Genomic DNA, 20,024 nt, shown 5'->3' with positions numbered 1-20,024 from the left:
AGGAGGAGTTGCCAAATAAGGGAACAGACCTTGGTGCCTGACTTTAGGAATGCAATCTAATGTTTTTTAGCAAAGCAGAGGGAATAAGGGAGAAGGACAAGCCGTGTTTGCCAGGCCAAGGCCGGCTAGAGTCCTTCCAATCCCAATAGCTGCAGGGATGGAGGTAGACCGAGTCAGTTTGAGCCAAAGAGGATACCCAACGACACCACCCCTCAAACCATACCCCCCCCTTTTATAAGGGCCATCATCCTTGCTCATCAGGGAAGCTGGCCTTCTAAGGATCCTGTCCCCCGACTCTACCTCTAATGAGCACACTTTCCTTGGCTGCAGCATCAGCTCCAGGTTTTGTAATTAGGTCCATGGTCCTGGGAGGGAGGAAGATGACGGAGTGTGTAAATGTTACCACAGTGTGTTTTCCCAGAGGTGGAGCCTGAGTCAGGGGGCTCATGTGCTGGCAGTTTATTCAGACGGCTCTTGGGAGAAAGATTCCAGGGAACCAGGTAAAGAAGCCAGGCTTGGGATGAGGCAAGCCTCTGGGACATCTCACCATCCTAGTGTCAGGAGAAATATGGGGTGTTATGCCACCCAGACAGTCTAGCACAAAAATACTTAGAGCTGGGGAGAGGGGACAGCCAAGAGAGGCTTCCAAAGGAGGGGCCCCTGAGCCAGCATTGCAGCAGGAGACCCCAGAGAAAGCACAACACACAAACAGCAGGCCAAGCTCCAGCACCCAGAGCTGGGAGATTGTAGGTTCTCCCATCCCTTGAGTCCCTGTTGTAGGGGGAACCCCTGCTGGCCTTGGCTCTAGGAGACTACCTGGACACCAGGATGACACTGAATCCAAGATGGGTCTGGGCTCAACCTGGAGGGTCTTAAGCTTAGCTTGGGAGAAGGTCACAGGGCCAGAGGGCCAGGCTCTGAACACATAAGTTTTTAATTTTTTATTTTTTTAAAGATTTAACTATTTATTATTATGCCTACAGTACAGTGCTCTGCCTGCATGTACACCTGCAGGCCAGAGAGAGCATGAGATCACATTATAGATAGTTGTGAGCCACCATGTGATTGCCGGGAATTGAACTCAGAACCTCTAGAAGAACAGTCAGTGCTCTTAACCTCTAAGCCCCACACATAAGTTTTAACCTTGGTCCAGAAAGACCAGAGAGTTTGAAGGGAGGGGAGCAGCAAGGATAGAAAGATAAAAAAAAAAGGTCAGGAAAGATCAAGAAAGATTAAAAAAAAAAAAAAAAAAGGCCAGGCCCCTTTGCAAGGAGGACTTTAAAAGCCAGCTAGTCCAAAAGACTACATCCTGGGGTGGAAAGCAGCAATCCTGCGGGGCTTCAATGCTTGAGGTGCCCTGGAGCAGGGTGGACTCCAGTGGACAGACAGAGTGGACTCTCCTAGCATGTGGGAGTCTGGCCTTTGCAGCGGGGCCGCCAGTATAAACGCAGGCGCTTGTTGTAGCTGTCCAGGTTTTGTTTCAGGCACAAGGCCACCTCCTTGTCACAGGCACACAAGTGCTTCTCACACCAGCTCCCTTTGTCAGCTGTGGACGGAAGAAACAGCGATGGCTCAGTATCTGTCCCTGAGACTGAGCGTGGGGTGCAGAGGGGCTCCTGAAAGCAACAGGGTCCCTGCTGATCTTTGGAGACAACCCTCCGCGCCAACAGCCTCTTTGATAGGACAGTGCTCATGACCTCCACCTCTCTGTGTCCTCACTCCTTTACCTGTCATCTCGTCCGTTCGCTACACATTCACTGGGCAGCTGCTGGGGTGCTAGGGCCTGGATGGAGAGAGCGGAACCAAATGGACAGGTGGGAAGGCAAGTGGCAGAGGCCCACAGAATGAACAGACAGACGGTGCCAAGCAGAAGCGGGAGAGCTACAGGCCTCCAGGAGAACAAGGCACATAGTGGAGCCATCCCAGCTCAGAGCTCAGCTCCTAGTGAAAGCTGGGGTAGCGGGTGAGTGTTCCCACAAGGGGAGTATATCAGTTAACACCCACAATTCAATTAACCTTAAGGTGAGGTGTTATGGGGTCCGATGGTGGCAAAAGGAAAGGCCATACTGAGGATACCTATGTGTTCCCCCTCGGGAATGGGGGTGGCTAGCACCCCCAGAAGTTTTTCCTGTTGGCTTGTTTCGACAGATTACCGATGAGGCCATGAAATCTCAGAGAGGTTAAACAGTATTGAACACATAGCTGGTCAGGGATGAGCCTGCCTTCTTCATACCAAAAGGATAGGGTGTCCCGTTGCTCCTCTCCATACCCTCAACCCCTGTTCCTGCTTGTTCCTCACTGCCCACCAGAGAGGAACAGTATGAGGTGTCAAGTGCTCCATGTAATACCACACTGGGTCTATGGAGGCAGGGATGGCCAGGACTTCCCAGGTCCAACCAGTGCCCCATAGCCCTGGGCACTCACAGCACTGGATGACGCCCTGGGAAACGCTGTATTTGTAATTGTCTGTCATGATCTTGCAGCCATCGATCTTCAAGTGCATATAGCAGCAATCATGTTTTTGACAGCACCTGCAGGAAGAGGCAAGCAGGGCACAGCAACTCTGATCTCTGTCTGCTCCCCCCCACACACACACATACAAACCAGGGGTGATCAAAGACATGTGGGTTCCCTTGAGGTCATAGAAGCTGCTGTTGGTCAAGGGCACCTGTACACCAGACACCTGTTCACCGGACACCTGTTCACCGGACACCTGTTCACCGGACACCTGTTCCCATGATGGAGGTACTGGTATCATCTCCACTTCACAAATGGATAAACAAACATCTGGGCTTTGAGATACTTGGCCAAGGTCATGTAACTTCTCTGGCTGACTCTCCAAATGGTTATGAAAACCAAACAAGAACAGGCAACGAGTTTGGGCTTCGGAATACACAGGTAATGGTACCAAGGAGTACAGGATATTAAAGTTTGGTTAGGAAGAGGTCAGGATTTCAGGTCTTCTGGGGGTACCTTCTAGAAGGCCAGCTCCAAGAGGAATGGGCTATATTAGCACTTACTAGAGTCCCTAGCACGCAGTTCATACTCAGCAAAATGCATTTCCTAAGTGGATCAGTGAACAAGGAAGGGAAGTCCCAAGTAGGCCAGCTTACCAGTCTGTGGCATCTTTGGGTTCTCCTTTGCCACCAAGTCCACAGTGACAGCCATAGGGCCAGTAGTTGAAGAACCCTGTCTTCCCAGTCATATGTGTGACCATCTTGTTCAAATTCAGGAGCCCGCCCTGGGTTGGAGTCATATCTGCCAAGCCAGGAAGAAAAGGGGTAAAGGTTATGGGGGTGCTAGGATCCCACGGGGAGGGCAAGTGGTGGGGGACAACTATGCTGAGCCAAGCAAGGGACTTGAAATGGTGACGTTATCAAATAGTGACAATTGCTCTTCCTATTTAAAAGTGTTAGCTTGGGTGGTGTAGCTTAGGGGTTGATAGAGACCGTGCTTACCATGTGCAGCCAACTGATAGAGCACATGCTTACCATGTGTCAGCCTGGTGATAAAGCACACGTTTACCATGTGCAGCCTAGTAATAGAACACACACTTCCCATGTGCAGCCTAGTGATAGAGCACATACTTATCTCAAGAGGCCTGGTGATAAGGCACAGCACACACATACTACAGGAGGCCTGCTGATAGGGCACACATTTACCACATGAGGCCCTGGGTTCTGTGCCCAGAACTAAGAAGGTAAAATAAAAAACACAGTGACTGGAACTGAGTCCTTAGTACACGTCTTTCACGTATTAATTTCCTGATTCTTCCATCCCTTTTAACTTATTTATTTATTGAGAGAGAGAGAGAGAGAGAGAGAGAGAGAGAGAGAGACAGAGACAGAGAGAGACAGAGAGAGACAGAGAGAGACAGAGAGACAGAGAAAGAAAGAGAGAGTTTGTGTGTGTGTGTGTGTGTGTGTGTGTGTGTGTGTGTGTGTGTGTGTGTGCCTTAAGCTCACCAATTAGGCTAGACTGGTTGGCCAGGAACTCAGGCATCCTCCTGTCTCTGTCAGGCACTGAGACAACAGTCACAATGCCAACACATCTGGCATTTTCCACTCGGGCTCTGAGGCTCAATTTCAGGTTCTCACATTTGTGAGGCAAGATCTTTAGCAACCAGGCTGTCCCCCAAGCCCAGGAATCCATTGGTAACCCCCATCTTAGAAATGTGCAGTCAGAGGCTCCCTGACTTACTCAAGGTCTTAGAAAGAAGAAAACCAAGGGGGAATCAAAAGCAATGCCTTCTGGTTTGGCTCTGCCTCTGATTTCCCACTAGAAATGGGGAGAGGAGGCCTGACTCACCCTGCCTCCCTCCTTCCCTCCCTCCCACAGCCCGCCCTTCCTCTCTGGAGAAGCTCTTACAGCAGCCTGGTAGGTCTCCAGGGAGGGCCCTGTGATTTAGAAATCAAAGCTGCTCATTTCAGGCCTCCTAGCTGCCGGCTAGAATTGATCTTAGGGGAAATTTGCTTTACTGGGAGAGAGGAAGACATTGTGTTAAATTGGGAGAAATAAAACACGTGCAATCGATGAACTCAGGGGCAGAGATGAGAGAAACAGAAAGGATGAGGATAAAGTGTTAAGAAGGCAGAGAGCGCAGGTCAGGTGCAGCCAGGAGGCTTAGGGGAGTAGGGACTAAGCTGCTGGTTCCTGGCCTGGCATCACAGGCACACAGAGTAACTATTAATGAGAGGAGAGGCCCATGTTGGAGGACTCTGGTGTGAGAAAAGGGGTACTGAAAGGCATTAGCGCAGTGGACAAAGAGGCCGTTATAACCAGGGGACCTTGGTCTGCAATTAAAAGTGTCTGGCTGTTGTGTGAGTGGAGCCGTTCCCTCTGTGTGGGAGTCGGGTGTGCATACTCCTGCTTGGCACAGTGCTCCTGGCTGAGGGATATTAAAGGGAGGCCTTGCTAATCCTTGATGTGCTGAGAAGTGACCCCAGGCCCCTGGGAATCACCTAGGATTCCCATCTGGAATTAGAGAAAAAAAATCTCATAATCTATGATGCAGAACCCCAGACAATGAACTACAAGACCTTGGGCACCAACTGGAGATCCGGATTCAAAAGCTTACCTTCCTTGGCCTCTCTGTTTCTCCATGGACCCACCCTGAGCATTCCCCCACCCCACCCCCCTGTAATAGAAACTGGCCTTGAACTTACTGCTATCCTCCTGTCTCAGCCTCCCAAGTGCTGGGACTACAGTTGTGAGCCACCATACCAGGCTCCCCCCCCCCCCTATTCCTTTGCTTCAAAGCTCGCCCTGGCAGGCAGGAAATGCATTCAGCTTAGATTTCGCATTCTTTGTGTGGCATCATCATTTGGTAGTGAGGCAAACCAAGCCCGAGGAAATAAGGCCAAGTGGCGCGCACCAAAGCGTAACTCCTATCTCAATAGCGCTTCCAAGCCTCACCACCACCCCACCCCGCAATCCCTCCATGCCCAGGGGGTGAGGAATACGTGGCCAGAATGGACACAGCTGCCATTTTGATGCTCAGCTCTCATGTAGCATCTTCAGTGGGACAGAGAGGATGCTGTGGTCCACTGAGAGGGCGAGGAGATGAAGCCGTTGGCTGGCTTGGCCTAGGACGTGCTGCCCGGGATGTGCTGGGTGAATGCAGATCCATCTAAGAAGTGTGCCTCTGCACTGCGTTGCCTCTGTACACTGAAGGATGCAGTTCTGTAGTCCCATTGCGGGTTTGCTAATTGCCTCACTGTAACGCAGGGATGTGTCCCTCTCGAGGGTGTGGGACACATTTTTTTTTCTCTCTTTGAGACAGAGCTTCTCTGTGTACCCTTGGCTGTCCTGGGACTCACTCTGTAGACCAGGCTGGCATCAGACTCAGAGATCTGCCTGCCTCTGCCTCCAAAGTACCAGGATTAAAGGCGTGTGCCACTGCCGCTGCACGACTTTAAAATCATTTTTTTTAATGAAAGATCTTTCTAAAAATCATATATTTTGAGGTGGATTAAGAAATGAAAGCCCAGCCAAGGTCACACAGAGAAATTCTGTCCTGAAACAAACAAGCAAACAAACAAAAAGGTAAAGCCAATTTTCAAGCAGCCATGTTTTCACATCTGATCTTCTAAAGAGTGAGCAGAAACCAGACCCCCTCCCCCACCCCACCCCACCCCCCGCCCTGACTTCCTTCCAATAGGAGTGGGATCTTCTTCCCAGAATGCCACACAGTCCAGTCTTCCCCAGCTCTCTGATTGAAGCCAGAAACCAGTGTGCTGGGGGCCCTATGGCCACTGATGATTCCTTGCTAACGGCAGAAACGCTGGGGACTGGAGTTCTAATGTCCCCAGGATCAGAGCAGCCCAGTCATGGATCTGCCTTCAATCCCACTTCTTCCCCAGTCTCACACCTGTCCCCACTCACCAGCCAGCAGCAGCAGCAGCCCACACAGCAGGGCAAGTCCCATGGTTCCGGCACAGAGCAAGGCAGGCAGCTGTTAGAAGTTGCCTGTCCCATAGGCAGCCCCTTATAGTAGGTCCTCCCATCCATCCCCCCGTCCCCTCCCCCACCACACCCCACCCCCAAACCCTTCCCAGCCCCTGCAGAAGTGACCCACGTGCCTCCTGTTTCCTCTTTTCTAGGACTCTGGGGTTAATTATTTTTTTAGGTATTGGTCCCACTCCCAGATTTTTTATTTTTAAAAAATATATATATCAAAAATGCAAGATGCAGCAAGCACCTTCGAGGTCTAGGGGATGAAACCTAGACAAGGCAGGCAAGCACTTCATCACTGAGCCACACAACCCCAGCCCCACAAGCAGAAGACTTGAAAAACAGGCAACTTACAATTTAGGATCATCTGTGAAGACAGGAAACATGACTGGCAATTTGGTTTACGTCCTTATGGTACTATTTTTTTATCTATATCTATCTATCATCAATAATCTATTGTTTATCTAATATCATATCTATTATCAGTAATCTACCATCGATCATGTACCGTGTTTATGTCCTTATTTTTATCTATATCTATCATCAATAATCTATTTATCTAATATCATATCTATTATCAATAATATATCATCAATCTTTCTACATAATTACCTATCTATCTGTCTATTTGCCTATTGCCAATCGATCTGACATTTATCATCCTTCTAATCTATCATCTATCACTTATCTATTTACCTGCTCTCAATTTATTGCATGCTTCTCTATATACCTCTTACCTTTCGGCCTCCATGTTTTCACTTTACCAAATTAGGAAAATGTTACATGTAGTGCTTTGTAGTTGGTCCTCCACCCCGACCCCAGACAAGTCTCATGTAACCCAAGCTGGCTGCAAACTCTCCATTTAGTCAAAGTTAACCTTGAACTTCCAGTCTGCTTCCACCTCCCAAGTTCTGGGATTTACAGCTGTGCGCCAGCAGGTCCAGTTGTGAGTTGCCAGGCTGGCCACCCAGGGCCCCATGCACACTAGACCGACACTCTACCAGCTGAGACACATGCCAGCCTTAGTCTTTCCTACCGAAGCTAGTTGAGAGCGTTTTTGTTTTGTGTTGTTTTATGTTGCTAAGTGTTCTTCAGCAGTAGTTTTGGAAAGCAGCCCCGAAGCCTGCTTTACTGCAGTAGTGTTTGTATAATGAGTGTCTTGCCGATGGACACGCAGGTTGCTGACCATTTTTTACCATTCAGGTTCAGTGAAAGAGATGTCCTGGTACCTGTGTTCACACCCAGCTACTGTCTCATGTGGGGTTGCTGACTCAAAGAACACCTACGATTAGAAGGCAATTGGCCTGTGTTGACAACTTAGTCTGTAGATGATCTGCCCCAATTTACTTAGGAGAATCCCAACATGACAAATGGCTAGGACCTGGCCGATGAGGATAGAGCTGTTGCCTGGGTTACACACCCAGGGACCTTGTCCATCAACTGCAGAGATGGGGCTTTTCCGTCCTTGCCCCAGGCCAATCGGTTCATCCAAAAAGTGTGCCAGCAGAAGTCACTGCTAGGGAACACTTGTGTCATTACTGTTGTTTTCCTTCCTCTCTCCCTGTCTCTCCCTTCTTTCCTTCCTTCCTTTCTTCTATATAGACTCTCACTCTGGCCCAGTCTGGTTTCAAAGTTGGGGCCCCGGCAGCCTCAGCCTCACCAGTGTTACAAACCACGCTGCCTTCTGCCCTTTGTTTTTTTTACTCCATCCACCAACTAACACTCCTTTGTGAGAAAGCCATGTATGTGCAAAAGTAATTAGCCAGGCGTGGTGGCTTACAAAGTCCGTCCCACCTCTCGGGAGGCTGAGGCAGGAGGGTGGCTGCAAGGTCAAAGCCAGTCTCTACTGCATGGAGAATTCAAGGCTGTCAGGCTAGCAAACCTTACCTCAAAAGCAGAACAAAATAAAATAAAAATAAGCCCCCACACACACACCCAATAATAATGTTTCATAAGGATAAGCATATTCAACAGCAGAAACGTCAGAGGCTTCTGGCATATTTTTAACTCGTATAACTCACTTAGCGGAAGGGCCATTGGCAGTCGATAAATCACAGAAACTTGGTGGGGGCGGAGGTGAGCACTCTTGTGAAACCATCACTCCTGGGGAGGCCCCTGACATGTCCACGGCCTCCAGCATTTCTTGTAACTGGCGGGCTCTTGGTAGCTCTCCACATGCTCAGGACTAGGTCTGTGTTCCTGCCCCAGTGCCTCTTTCACCAAAAGCAAGCCTTCTAGATATCAGGGTTTTTGGTAGTGGTCACCTCCCCTACCTGACCATCTTAGGCAGGAAACACGGTAGCTGGATGCAGCAGCTCTCTGTTAGTACCAGGAAGCCACAAGTAGACTTTCAAAACCCCCTGCCTCACTGTTGCCTCTGAGACATTCGGCAGAGTCAGGACACACCTGGCAGAGAGACCCATTTCTTTCTTTGACCAGCTCTGCCCCACGCCCCGCCCCACCCTCACCCCCCGCACCGTGCGCACTCAAAAAGATTTTGCCCAGTGAGGCTTGGTGTCCTCATTTGCAAAGGCCCCTTGTTGCTGGATGATCTGAGGTGAGCTGACTGAAGCGCACCACACTAAGCCATCCACGCAGTGAAGGATGCCTCTCGACAGCAAGCCGTGCCTCGGCAGAGTGCTACGTGGAGTGGGAGAGGGCTCTGGAAGTGGGAATGAGTCAAACACAGGCTACCTGGCTTAAAGAGCCCAGCTTCCCCACTGGAGCAAGCTGCTGCTACACTCTGCCCCTCCCATTGCTCCTGGATGGGACGGTTTGAGGATGGTACCCACCCAATAGAAGTCTCATAAAGCTTGGAGTCCGTGTGTCAGTGTGTGTGTGTGTGTGTGTGTGTGTGTGTGTGTGTGTGTGTGTGTTTGAGTGCACCCCATCAGCTCATGCTTGGTCCTCTGTATCGAGTGATTAAGAAATGAGGGGGCCTTTAAGGGGTGGGGTGGGGCATTGTGGTGCACACCTGTGACCTCAGTACTAAGGAAATGAAGGCAAGGACCTGAATGACAGTTTGAGGCTAGTCTAGTCTATATAACAGGATTTAGGCTAGCGTGGGCGATATGGCAAGACCTATTCCAAAAACAAACAAACAAACAAACAAACAAAACAAAACAAAAAAAGAGGTGGAGCCTAGCGGGAGGTCACTATTACCCTTCCCTGTTTTTTCTGCCTTCCTGCCTTGCCGATCTGGCTGCTACCACTCCCTCTCATGGGTACCTCCCTGCCATGTTCCTTCATGGCACCAATCGCTGAGGTGTGACCCAGCCAAGAAGGCCTTCACCACAAAAGAATCCAGTCTCGTACTTTTAGTATGCTGAAGCGCAAGCTACATTCACCTCTTTTCTTTATAAAGGGTCCAGCCTTCAGTCTTTCATTACAGTCACAACAAATTAACTAATCTAGTACATGAACATAGGGTTTTGTCCATAGCTCAAGGTAAATAAATGTTAGCTGAGGTTATCCCCCTGTCAGTAGTTCAATATATTTTTCTCTATATATAAATTGATCTGGGTGTACTTTATATATATACCTTCTATGTTATTAACTGTGTTTAAGCTTTCTTTTATCTTTAGAAGCAGACAGGGTTTCGTTATAAACTTCCACAGGGTTTCGTTATAAACTAACATCTGGTTAGTTCCAGTGGCTTCTTCAATGGTTTCTATAGAGTAGATTTTAGAAGTGAGTTCCTAGGAGAAGGTAAAAGGTCTTAAAGAAAGTCTGCTTGGCTTTAGCAACCCCTCCCACCACTCCTGCTCCAGCTGAAGTGCCCTTGGGCATTTCCTGGTACCATCATCAGAAAGTCCACAGTTTACTTCCCTGATCCCACCCAGGAAGACTCTCTCTCGCTAACACTGTGAGCATACAGCCCAGCACACTCCCCGGCTGGTGAGAGAAAGGGAAAAGAAAGGGGCTTGGGTGTCCGAGGGAAGATTCTACAAGAATCTTTACCACTGGGGCCAATGAGATGGCTGCATCACTAAGGACTTGTGCAAGAGTGGGGATTTGAGTTTAATCCTCAAACACCCACGCAGAAAAGCCAGATGTGCACACCTGCATTGCCAGCACTAAGGGGGCATAGAGACAGGAGGCCAGCCAATCCAGCACACAGTGGCGAACTCCAGGCTCAGTGAGGGATGCTGTCTCAAAGGAAAAAAATAGAACATAATTAGGGAAGGCACCGATGTCAACCTCTGGCTTCCACACGCATGCACAGGCATGTACACACATACACAAACATGTATGCACACATGCACATACAAAACAGGGAACAAGAGAAGAGTAGAGGGCTGGAGAGGTGCCTCAGAGGTTAAGAGCATGGACTGCTCTTCCAGTTGTCCTGAGTTCAATTCCTGACAACCACATGGTAGCTGACAATCATCTATAATGAGATCTGGTGCCCTCTTCTGGCACGCAGGTGTACCTGCAGGTGAGCACTCTATACATAATAACAAATAAATAAATCTTTTTTAAAAAATGGAAAAAAAGTTGCCATTGTTCAGGGCTTCCTTTTTCACCAACCACTGTATTGTTACCTAACTTGACTCTCACAACTACACCAGGAAAGAGAGACTATTATTTCTATTCCAGAAACAGGGAAACTGAGACTCAGAGATACTAGGGACATAGCACAGTAACCCAGAACATACATGGCAGACTTGGGGATAGCACACATTCGGCTAAGGCCCCCTGACTATATGTGCAGAACATGGTTTAACGTGTCTCACAGGAGTGAGATGCAGGAAGGCATGCGCCACAGCATGGAAGAGCTTCCTGACCTTCCCAGCATGCACAGGGGTGGAACCAGAGCCTGCATGGTGCTCTCTTCATCCACTTCAGGAGAGAAAAGGGACCTTCTCCTAAGATCCTCCCAGGGGGTGAAGGCTTGTCGACCCAGCCAGGGTTGGAGTTCTTCCCTCCAGGCCCTCCCTGGAAATCTCCATTTGCCAGACAAACCCACGGACTAGCTCTGTCCCCAACAAAAGCCTCTGCTAGGTGATCAGCAGGTGCCACTTGGAAACATGGCATGGCATATACAAACACCATAAAGGACACTGCAGCTGAGCTCCCCCGGGGAGGTGGGGCAGAGTTCAGATAAAGGAAGGTAAATTTGCCTTTAGTGGGAGTGTGACATCATCCATCCACGCCCAGAAGAACCCAAGGAAGTGGGTCAACCCACAGGAGCCAGTCTCATGGCTGTCGCCACAGAGTGCATAGATATGTGTCACTCACCGAGATACCAGGTCAGCAAACCATGACACACTTAAACCTGATGAGCCTCCCAAACACAAAAGAGGGCAGCTCAGGGGAGGGACTCCAGCTCTGTAGTATTCAAGAACCATCCAGGTAATCCACACTTGGTCCAATCAGGATGACAGTGGCCCCGCAGGTATGTGTAGTGACCCTAAGAGGTTCCCAGGGGTGCTTGGAGGAGCCACAAGTGTTGCCTCTCTAGTGCTTGGTTGTGTGGGAGTTCACATGATCAATATTCATAAAACAGGCATGGTTTGTGCTTTTTCCCAGGCACATGTTTCTTGTGTGTCTGGATAATAACACTGACTGAAAATAAATGAGGGCAAGTGTCTGGGGAGGGTGACAGCTCAGTCAGCAGTTCTTGCTCACACACAAGGGCCCGTGTTTGAGTTCCCAGAAACCGCATAAAAACCAAGTGTGGTATCTGCATTTGTTATCCCAGGGCTAGGACGGCAGAGACGGGCAGATCCCTGGGGCTTACTGGTCATCCAACCTAGCCTAATGGTGAGCACCCACATGCAAGTGTGTGCAAGTGTGCACGCACATGCATACACACATGCGAACATATACATACATACATACACATACAGAGAGAGAGAGAGGAGAGAGAAGCAATGGGCTCAAACTTAGTAGGAAGGACTTCAGGGAACCTTCTAGAAAGGTTACTGGTGGAATGATTGGCACCCAACTGTTGGAAAATTAGTGAATGACACCTGGTAACCTCTGCCTTCCAGAAATGAGGTTTGGAACTGGCCCCTGGAAAGGGCTGTGACACCCAGCCTCAGATCCTCATTTCTAGATGAGAGTTGGTCACATGCGAGGGGATTTCTACTGGGACTTCTCGGTTCATCCAGGGTGACCCAAGATGCTTTTGGGGTTGGGTTAGTCAGTAAAATTGCTAGCCATGCAAACCTGGTAACCAGAGTTTGTTTCCCAGAAAACACATAAAATGCCAGGCTCTGTGGTACTCATCTGTAATCCCAGCACTCTTACATTGAGATGGGTGAGGGAGACAGGAAAAAAAAGCTTGCAGGCCAGTGAGTGTGGGCACACCAGCAGGCCAGTGAGTGTGGCCATACTAACAGGCCAGTGAGTGTGAACACACCAGCAGGCCAGTGAGCATAGGAATACCAGCAGGCCAGTGAGCATGGGCACACCAGCAGGCCAGTGAGTCTGGGCACACCAGCAGACCAGTGAGTGTGGGCACACTAAACAGCAGAAGTAACAAGAAGCAAGATCCTGCCTCAGTAAGGTGGAGTTGAGAACTGACTCCACATGTGTGTGAGGGCACTTGAGTGCACCCCAACACACACAAATAATTAATGAAAAAAAAAAGTCGAGCTCTTTCAAAATTCTTAGCATTCCCAATGGCCAGAAGCTAGAAGGGGGTCATTGCTGGGAAGTTCTTGCTTTTTTTATTCGCAGCCCGTTTCCTCCCTCAGGGCCTGCCCTTTGACCCCAGCCCATCCTTCACAGCCACAGGCCCTGACTCCTTTTGTCCTGCTCATTTGTGAACTGGGGTCACAGGGGAAATGATAGCCATCAGATGGGGGAAGCCATTCCGAGGATCCATGCCATGGGCTGAGGGCAGTGGCCAACGTGCCTGGTACACAGCAAGTTGCTAATGCAGCTGTCAGCCTCGGCCTGTGGGAAGCAAAGAGAATACTTCCAAGACATTTCACAGGAGCCAAGCAAATGAGTCCATTCAGCAGATACTTCCTGAGTACCTACTGTGTGCAGGAGGCAGAGAGGGAAAAGCAGGGACAGTCCTTGTCTGCTAGGTCTTTCCAGTGTCCCCAGTGGGCCTGTGCTACATGCAGACAGTTGGTGGCAATGCATGCCTTGTTTATTTATTTATTCTGAGGATGCAGAGTGGGTGCCAACTTATACGGGACAAGAAGGCAGAGGCAGTAGTTTAAAATCCTTAATCAAACCTCAGAGTGGCCTATGACCCAGAGGGACATGCTATTAAGTCTATAGGAAATGATAGTCCTCTGGCACACACAAACTTCCCCTTCCTCCAGGAAGCGGCCTTTGTTTGTATTACATTCTTGGGCTTCTCTCAGTACCAGTGTCACTCGCGTCTCACAGGAGGGTTGGCCTCCTGGCTGGTTCCTTCTAGAAGAGAGATGAGTATGACAGTGTGAGCCTGTGACCCTAGCACCTGGGACACAGAGGCAGGAGGCTAGCCTGATCTACCTAACAAATTTCAAACCAGTAGCTAGACCCTTCCTCAAAACAAAAAAACAAAAAACAAACAAACAAACAAACCCAAAGGACACAGAAGGTTGAACATGCAAGGGCCCAGGTAGGCAGCAAGCTCTGGGGAGAGACCGCAAAAGGAAGTGATCCCCACCTTCCTTTTAGCTCAGACTTCCAGCTTTGCACAACTGTGAAGAAAATGAATTTCTAGGCTTGGGGAGATGATCCCCTCAGTTAAGTGTTTCCTGTGCAAGCCTTAGAGAGAGGGTGTGCTTGGACCCTCAGCACCCACATAAAAAAACCGTTATATGGTGGCACACATGTAATTCCAGCACCAGGAGAGAGAGAGGATTCCAGGGGCTTGTTGGGTAGGTGGGCTAATGGAAGGGGTGAGACCCAGGGTTCAGCGAAAGACACTATCTCAAAACTAAAGGGAAGGCAACCTTTGGCCTCTGCATGCACACACATGCATGCATGCCTGTGAGCATGCTCTCTTCCTCCCTCTCTCTCCCTCCTTCTGTCTCTCTCTCTCTCTCTCTCTCTCTCTCTCTCTCTCTCTCTCTTTCTCTCCCTCCCTCCCTCCCTCTCTCCCTCCCTCCCTCTCTCCCTCCCATTTCATCCCATGGCATCTTGTAATGGTAGCCCTAGGAAATTCATACAGGCATTGGAAAGTCTAAGAAAACAGTGTGAATGTAACAGGGTCTTCTTGGAAGAATTTGGGGCTGGTAGATTGTTGTCTGCTTTCATTTGACCCCATCACAAGGTGTGGCACAGTCCCTGCAGAGTGGCATCCAGGTCTCAGGCTCTCAGGGACCTGCTTGTGCAGGGCTGAGATGCATATGTAGCTCACTGCCTCAGTTTCTACTCCCCACAGAAGAGGAAGGATGACCTTTGAGAGTGCCTTCCTCCAGGGTTAATGACTAGAAACCACTTAGTCGGCCATAGAATTACAAAATGGTTTTTGAAAATCAGTTTTATTGAGGCATAATTTCCTTTTGTTCATTCTTTTTTTTTTTTTTTAAGTTATTTTGAGACCAACTTATTTATTCCCGGTTGACCTCAGACTTGTCAAGTGCCTGAGGAGGACCTTGAACTTCTGATCCTCCTGTCTCCACCTCCCAATTACAGGAATGAACAGCCATGGCTTCATGTAGTGTTTGCTGGGCTTTGCATTCAGAGCCTTTTGTACAGTACACATGATTTACTGAGCTACATCCAGCCAGTCCTTTTTTTTTTTTTTTTTGAAGTATAACTTGTATAAGATAAAATGTATCTACTGAAGGAAAGATAAACCTGTTTCCCAAGTGTGGGATGGTGAATGGTCTTGTGAGGGAACAGGTGAGGTTAATCCACTAGAAGACCAACCACCTTGTGCAGGAGCTTGATTGTTGCCTGCTAAAAAGATCCTGTGAACAGATCTGGGAGGAGATATATAAATGACCCCAAAACTGGAGGTGGGGCTTTTGGAGACTTTGGATAGTTTTGGCTGTTCATTGCTCCACTTCGAGACACACCTAGAGAGAACCGCTTGAGAGAAGGCTTCGGGGCTCCGGCTCCTGCTGAGGTTCCAGGTTCTGGTTACTCCAGGTTCCAGCAAAAGAAATCCTGCTGATTACACGAGGAGAATCATTCCTCAGAACTTACATCCTTACGGTTTTGTTATTGTGTTCCTTAATCCTCTTTTCATATTGTTTTGATTAGTCGGGTTATAAGTGACATACGCTAGCTTAATAAGTTATAATAAAATATATTGGTTAAGAAAATTGAGCCTAGAATTCACTAATAGTTTGGCTAATTCAGGTGAAGACACACCTGGAGACCTTCCTTAATCATTAACATTTTCATTAACCTTTCCCCACATCCACTCCTCCCTGGCCCCCTCCTACTCTTCACCCCTTCCCCCCTCAACCCACCCCTGCCAAAGACACACTTCTGTCCCCGAGAAGTTGGTTTCATTCCCTCTTCCAGTCTAAGACAAGCACCAACTCATCCCATCTTTATGGACAGGGTTGTTTTGTAAAGTTCTCCCAGTGTGTCTATGACCGCAGCACAAGGAGGAGGAAACAGGCAGATGTGGGAGGGAGCCGTGGGCACAAGATGGCTTGCTGGCCAGCCAGTTTGCCCAAATGGATGAGCTCTGATAAACCGTGTGTGTGTGTGTGTGTGTGTGTGTGTGTGTGTGTGTGTAGCACAGGGGATTAACTCAAGGGCCGGTACATATCACTAACCCTCAGCGTTCCATCTTCATTAAGTTGCTCAGGCTGGTTTGGATTGGGTCTGTCACTCAGGTGGACTTTGAATCTGTGATCTTGCCTCAGCTTCTCAAGCAGTGGGGACTATAGAATCGTGTCACCATGTCCTAATTCGATGGAGTGTCAGACAGAAGATGGAATCATCCAGTTTGAGGACTTTATCTCTGCCCACCTTGGGATCATGTTTCTGAGGTTTGTGCATGGAGCTGTGTGGAATGGGTTGTGAATTGTGTCTCCGAGTCTTGTCGTATGGACGTGCCACAGTCCTGTTGTCCTTTCTTCAGGACTGAACACATGCATGCGCTCTGCTCTCTGTGTAAGCGCCGGGGCGTAGAATGACTGTGTTGTACAGTGTTTGCCTTTATAGGAAATTGCCACACCATCTTCAGAGTCTGCTCAATGTTTACTCCCTCTGGAAGTGGATGTTCCAATTGTCCGATGTCCTCACCAGGACGCACCAGTTTTCTTAACCCTCAGATATGTTAACAGAATATCCACCACCCACTTCTCGCTCTTTGTCTGACTCTCTTTCTATCGCTGTGTTTCTCTGTCTTTCCTGAGTTCAGTTCCTGGCACCTATGTCAAAGCAGCTCACAACTGTTTGTTAATCCAGCTCCAGGAGATCCACTGCCCTCTTCTGGCCTCCATGGGCAACTGCACTCATATATACACACCCACACAAACATGTGCCTATAATTAAAATCAAAACAAAATATTTTGGGAAATTTTGTGTGTGCACTGAACACAAAGAGATGTTCTCATTTTCTTTGTTTTTCTTCTTGGCAGTTCTGGGGATGGAACCCAGGGCCTCACGTATGGGAGGCAAGCACTCTGCCACTGAGCTACAGCTCCAGTCAACAGATTGATTTTCTTTTCCCATTATTATTCCCTAAAATGACTGTTTATGTGGCAGGAGAGATAGCCCTGGGGGTGGGGGGGTCAAAGTGCTGGCTGGACAAGCCTGAGGACACAAGTTCAGATCCCTGGTACCCTCATAAAAGCCAGGTGTGGTGGTGCGTGTCTGTCGTTCTGGTTCTGTGAATGAGGATGACACAGGCAGGTCGTGGAGGCTCACTGGCCAGCCAGTCTCGCCAACACAAGCAATCTCAGGTTCTGTAAGAGGCCTTATCTCAAGGTGTGAGATGAAGTGTGACAGAGAAATATACCTCTGACTTCTGCTTGCACAGACAAGCACAACTGCACAACTAACACACACACACACTCTCTCTTCCTTCCCTCTTTCTCTTTATATGTGTATGTGTGTGTATAACACACACACGGCTATTTACATTATATGTGATCTAAATGTGATTAATTAGGTGACTTATTTTTTTTTCAATTTTTTAGCTGGCTGTGATCTCCCAGCCTCTGCCTCCCAAGTGTGAAGATTGTAGCCCTGCATCACCATGCCCAGCTTCTAGAGTGGATTTAAAGCTATTTAACAGAGATGTGCAGATGGGTGGGGATTGTATGCAAACACCAAGCCATTATGCAAGTGAGGTGGGCCTGAGCATCTACAGGCTTGGGTATTGGCAATGGGTCTTGACTTAGTGCCCCCAAGGATAACAAAGCCTGGCTATATTTAAAACATCCAACTTAGGGCCAGAGCGATGGCTCAGTGGTTATGAGTACTTGCGGCTCTTGTAGAGGCTCTGAGTTGGGTTCCCAGCATCCATGTGAGGTGGCTCACCACAACCTGTAACTCCAGCTCCAGGGGATCCCCTCCTGGTCTCTGTGAGCACAGCACTCATATGTATCAGCCACCCATGCACAGACGCACGTAATTAAAAAAGAATTTGGGTATCAGTGCAGATGATTTGCATTTTCTGGGAAACTGATTGGAAATGAAGTCACGCAGCATTTACATGTCTTGTCTGGTTTTACTCTGCATAATCATCCAGCGACTCATCTTGGCTGCTGCATGCTGCTTTTTGCTGCTGAGTAATAATATTCCATGGTGCCGATATATGGAATTCCTTATGTACTTACGGGTCTCTAGACATTTGGTTGTTTCGACAAATGTTTTTATTTCTCTTGGGAAAGCACCTACAAATTGAATGGCTGGGTTGTTGCCATTTCAAGGAAATGTCTGGGCTGGGGAATGTTCCTTAGAAGTGTCATGTGTGTGTGGGGTCTCTAGAAGAACAGAGAGGGAAAGGGAGAGGAGAAGGGAGAGGAGGAGGGAGAGGAGGAGGGAGAGGAGGAGGGAGAGGAGGAGGGAGAGGAGGAGGGTGAGGAGGAGGAGTATCAAACAGTTCTCAGTACCTTCCCCATTCACTTATGTACTACTGATGTATCTTCTTTGGTGAAGTGCCTGTTCAAATATTCTGTTCCTTTTTAATGGCCTCCTTTCTCCCCTCACTCCCGCCTCTTTCTCTTTCTTTCTGCTGGAGATTGAATCCATGCCTCAGTGGATGCAATGCCCCGGGACTGGAGTTACAGACGGTTGTGAACTGCCATGTGGGTGCTGGGAATAAAACCTGGGTCGTCTGCAAGAACAGCCAGTGCTCTGAACCACTGAGCCATCTCTCCACCCCCAGTTTTTTGTTGTTGTTGTTGTTGTTGTTGTTGTTTGGGAGTCATGTAGCCCAGGCTGGCCTTGAGCTCTTCATCCTTGAGCCTCTAATCCCCCCAAGTACTGAGAATGAAGGAGTGCCTCACCCTGCCCAGCCCCTGTTTCCCTTTAGAAATACCCTAAGCTCAAATCTTATGTGTAGGCCCACATACCATTTCCCAAAAATATGTATTTAACATATATAGAACGCATACAATATCATGCCCATTTCAACTGTGCAGGCAGCACCCTGGCCATCAGCAATACTCACGGTCTTGCTCAACTGCCTCTGCCATCCGCCCACACAACTTTACATCTTGCAGAACTGAAACTGTGTCCCCAGTGAGCAGCCAGAGTTCCCGCTCCCCTCCCAACCCCTGCACAGCACCACTCTCTTCTTTGGCGTCTGAGAACTTGAACACTCTCGGAACCTCACAGAACCTCAGATTCTGTGAATTTGCACCTCACGGAAGCCGGACTCCCTGATGATGTTCGTCTCTATGGCTGGCAGCTCAAGTGTTTCATTATGAGATTAATGTCCTTAGATTTGATCACATTGTGAGATGTGTTGGGACTTCCTTCCTTGAGGCCAAACAAAATGATCCATCTTCAAAGGCAGCTTGTTGAGCATATATAGTGTTCTTTCAAGTATATAATAATAATAATAATAATAATTATTATTATTATTATTATTATTATTATTACTACTACTACTACTACTATTACTACTACTACTACTACTACTACTACTGAGATAAGCTTTCATGGCCCAGACTGGACTTAAGCTCAAGATGTGGAAGAGGGTGACCTAAAGTTCTGATCCATCTGTTTCCATCTCTCAAGTATCAAGACTGTAGGTTGGTGGCGCCATCCTTGCTTTATGGGAGCTGAGCTCAGGGCTCCATGCATGCTAGACTGGTGCTCTACCAACTCAGCTACATTCCCAGCCCTTAACTCAATTTCCTTTTTGTTTTCTTAGCACGGCCTCGTGTAGGCCAGGCGGGCCTTAGATCCTTAATCCTCCTCCATCTTCTTCCCAAGGATTTGGGATGATAGATGTGTGCTCCTATTCCTAGCTTTGATTTTTATCTTTACAGTCGCATTCACGTAAACCCTAACCATGATCTAGTTCGAAACACTGTCAATGAAGCTCAGCCAATGGCAGCCACTCCCTGATCTGATCTGCCGCACGCTCCCTCCCCTCAGCTCTAGTTAGCTAACCCGTTTTCTACCCTGTTGCCTACTTCAGATCTGGATGCAAGTGAATCCCTGACACTTGTTGCACGCACATTGTGGCATCG

General features: G+C 48.5%; 1 protein-coding gene across 1 annotated transcript; it reads right to left on the bottom strand.

Moving 5' to 3' along the window:
• Positions 1 to 983: 983 nt before the first annotated feature.
• On the bottom strand, positions 984 to 6,444 carry PLA2G2D (phospholipase A2 group IID). The gene is made up of 4 exons (XM_084785049.1): positions 6,385 to 6,444; positions 3,114 to 3,258; positions 2,425 to 2,531; positions 984 to 1,546 (listed from the first exon to the last, which is right to left on the bottom strand). Exons 1-4 carry the CDS (start codon positions 6,425 to 6,427, stop codon positions 1,401 to 1,403), a joined length of 441 nt encoding a protein of 146 aa, XP_084641175.1. The 5' UTR covers positions 6,428 to 6,444; the 3' UTR covers positions 984 to 1,400.
• Positions 6,445 to 20,024: the final 13,580 nt, after the last annotated feature.

The sequence above is a fragment of the Acomys minous genome, assembly GCF_964271855.1.
Source record: "Acomys minous genome assembly, chromosome: 6".
NCBI classification, from domain to species: Eukaryota; Metazoa; Chordata; class Mammalia; order Rodentia; family Muridae; genus Acomys; species Acomys minous.
This window is presented reverse-complemented; position numbering and strand designations above follow the sequence as displayed.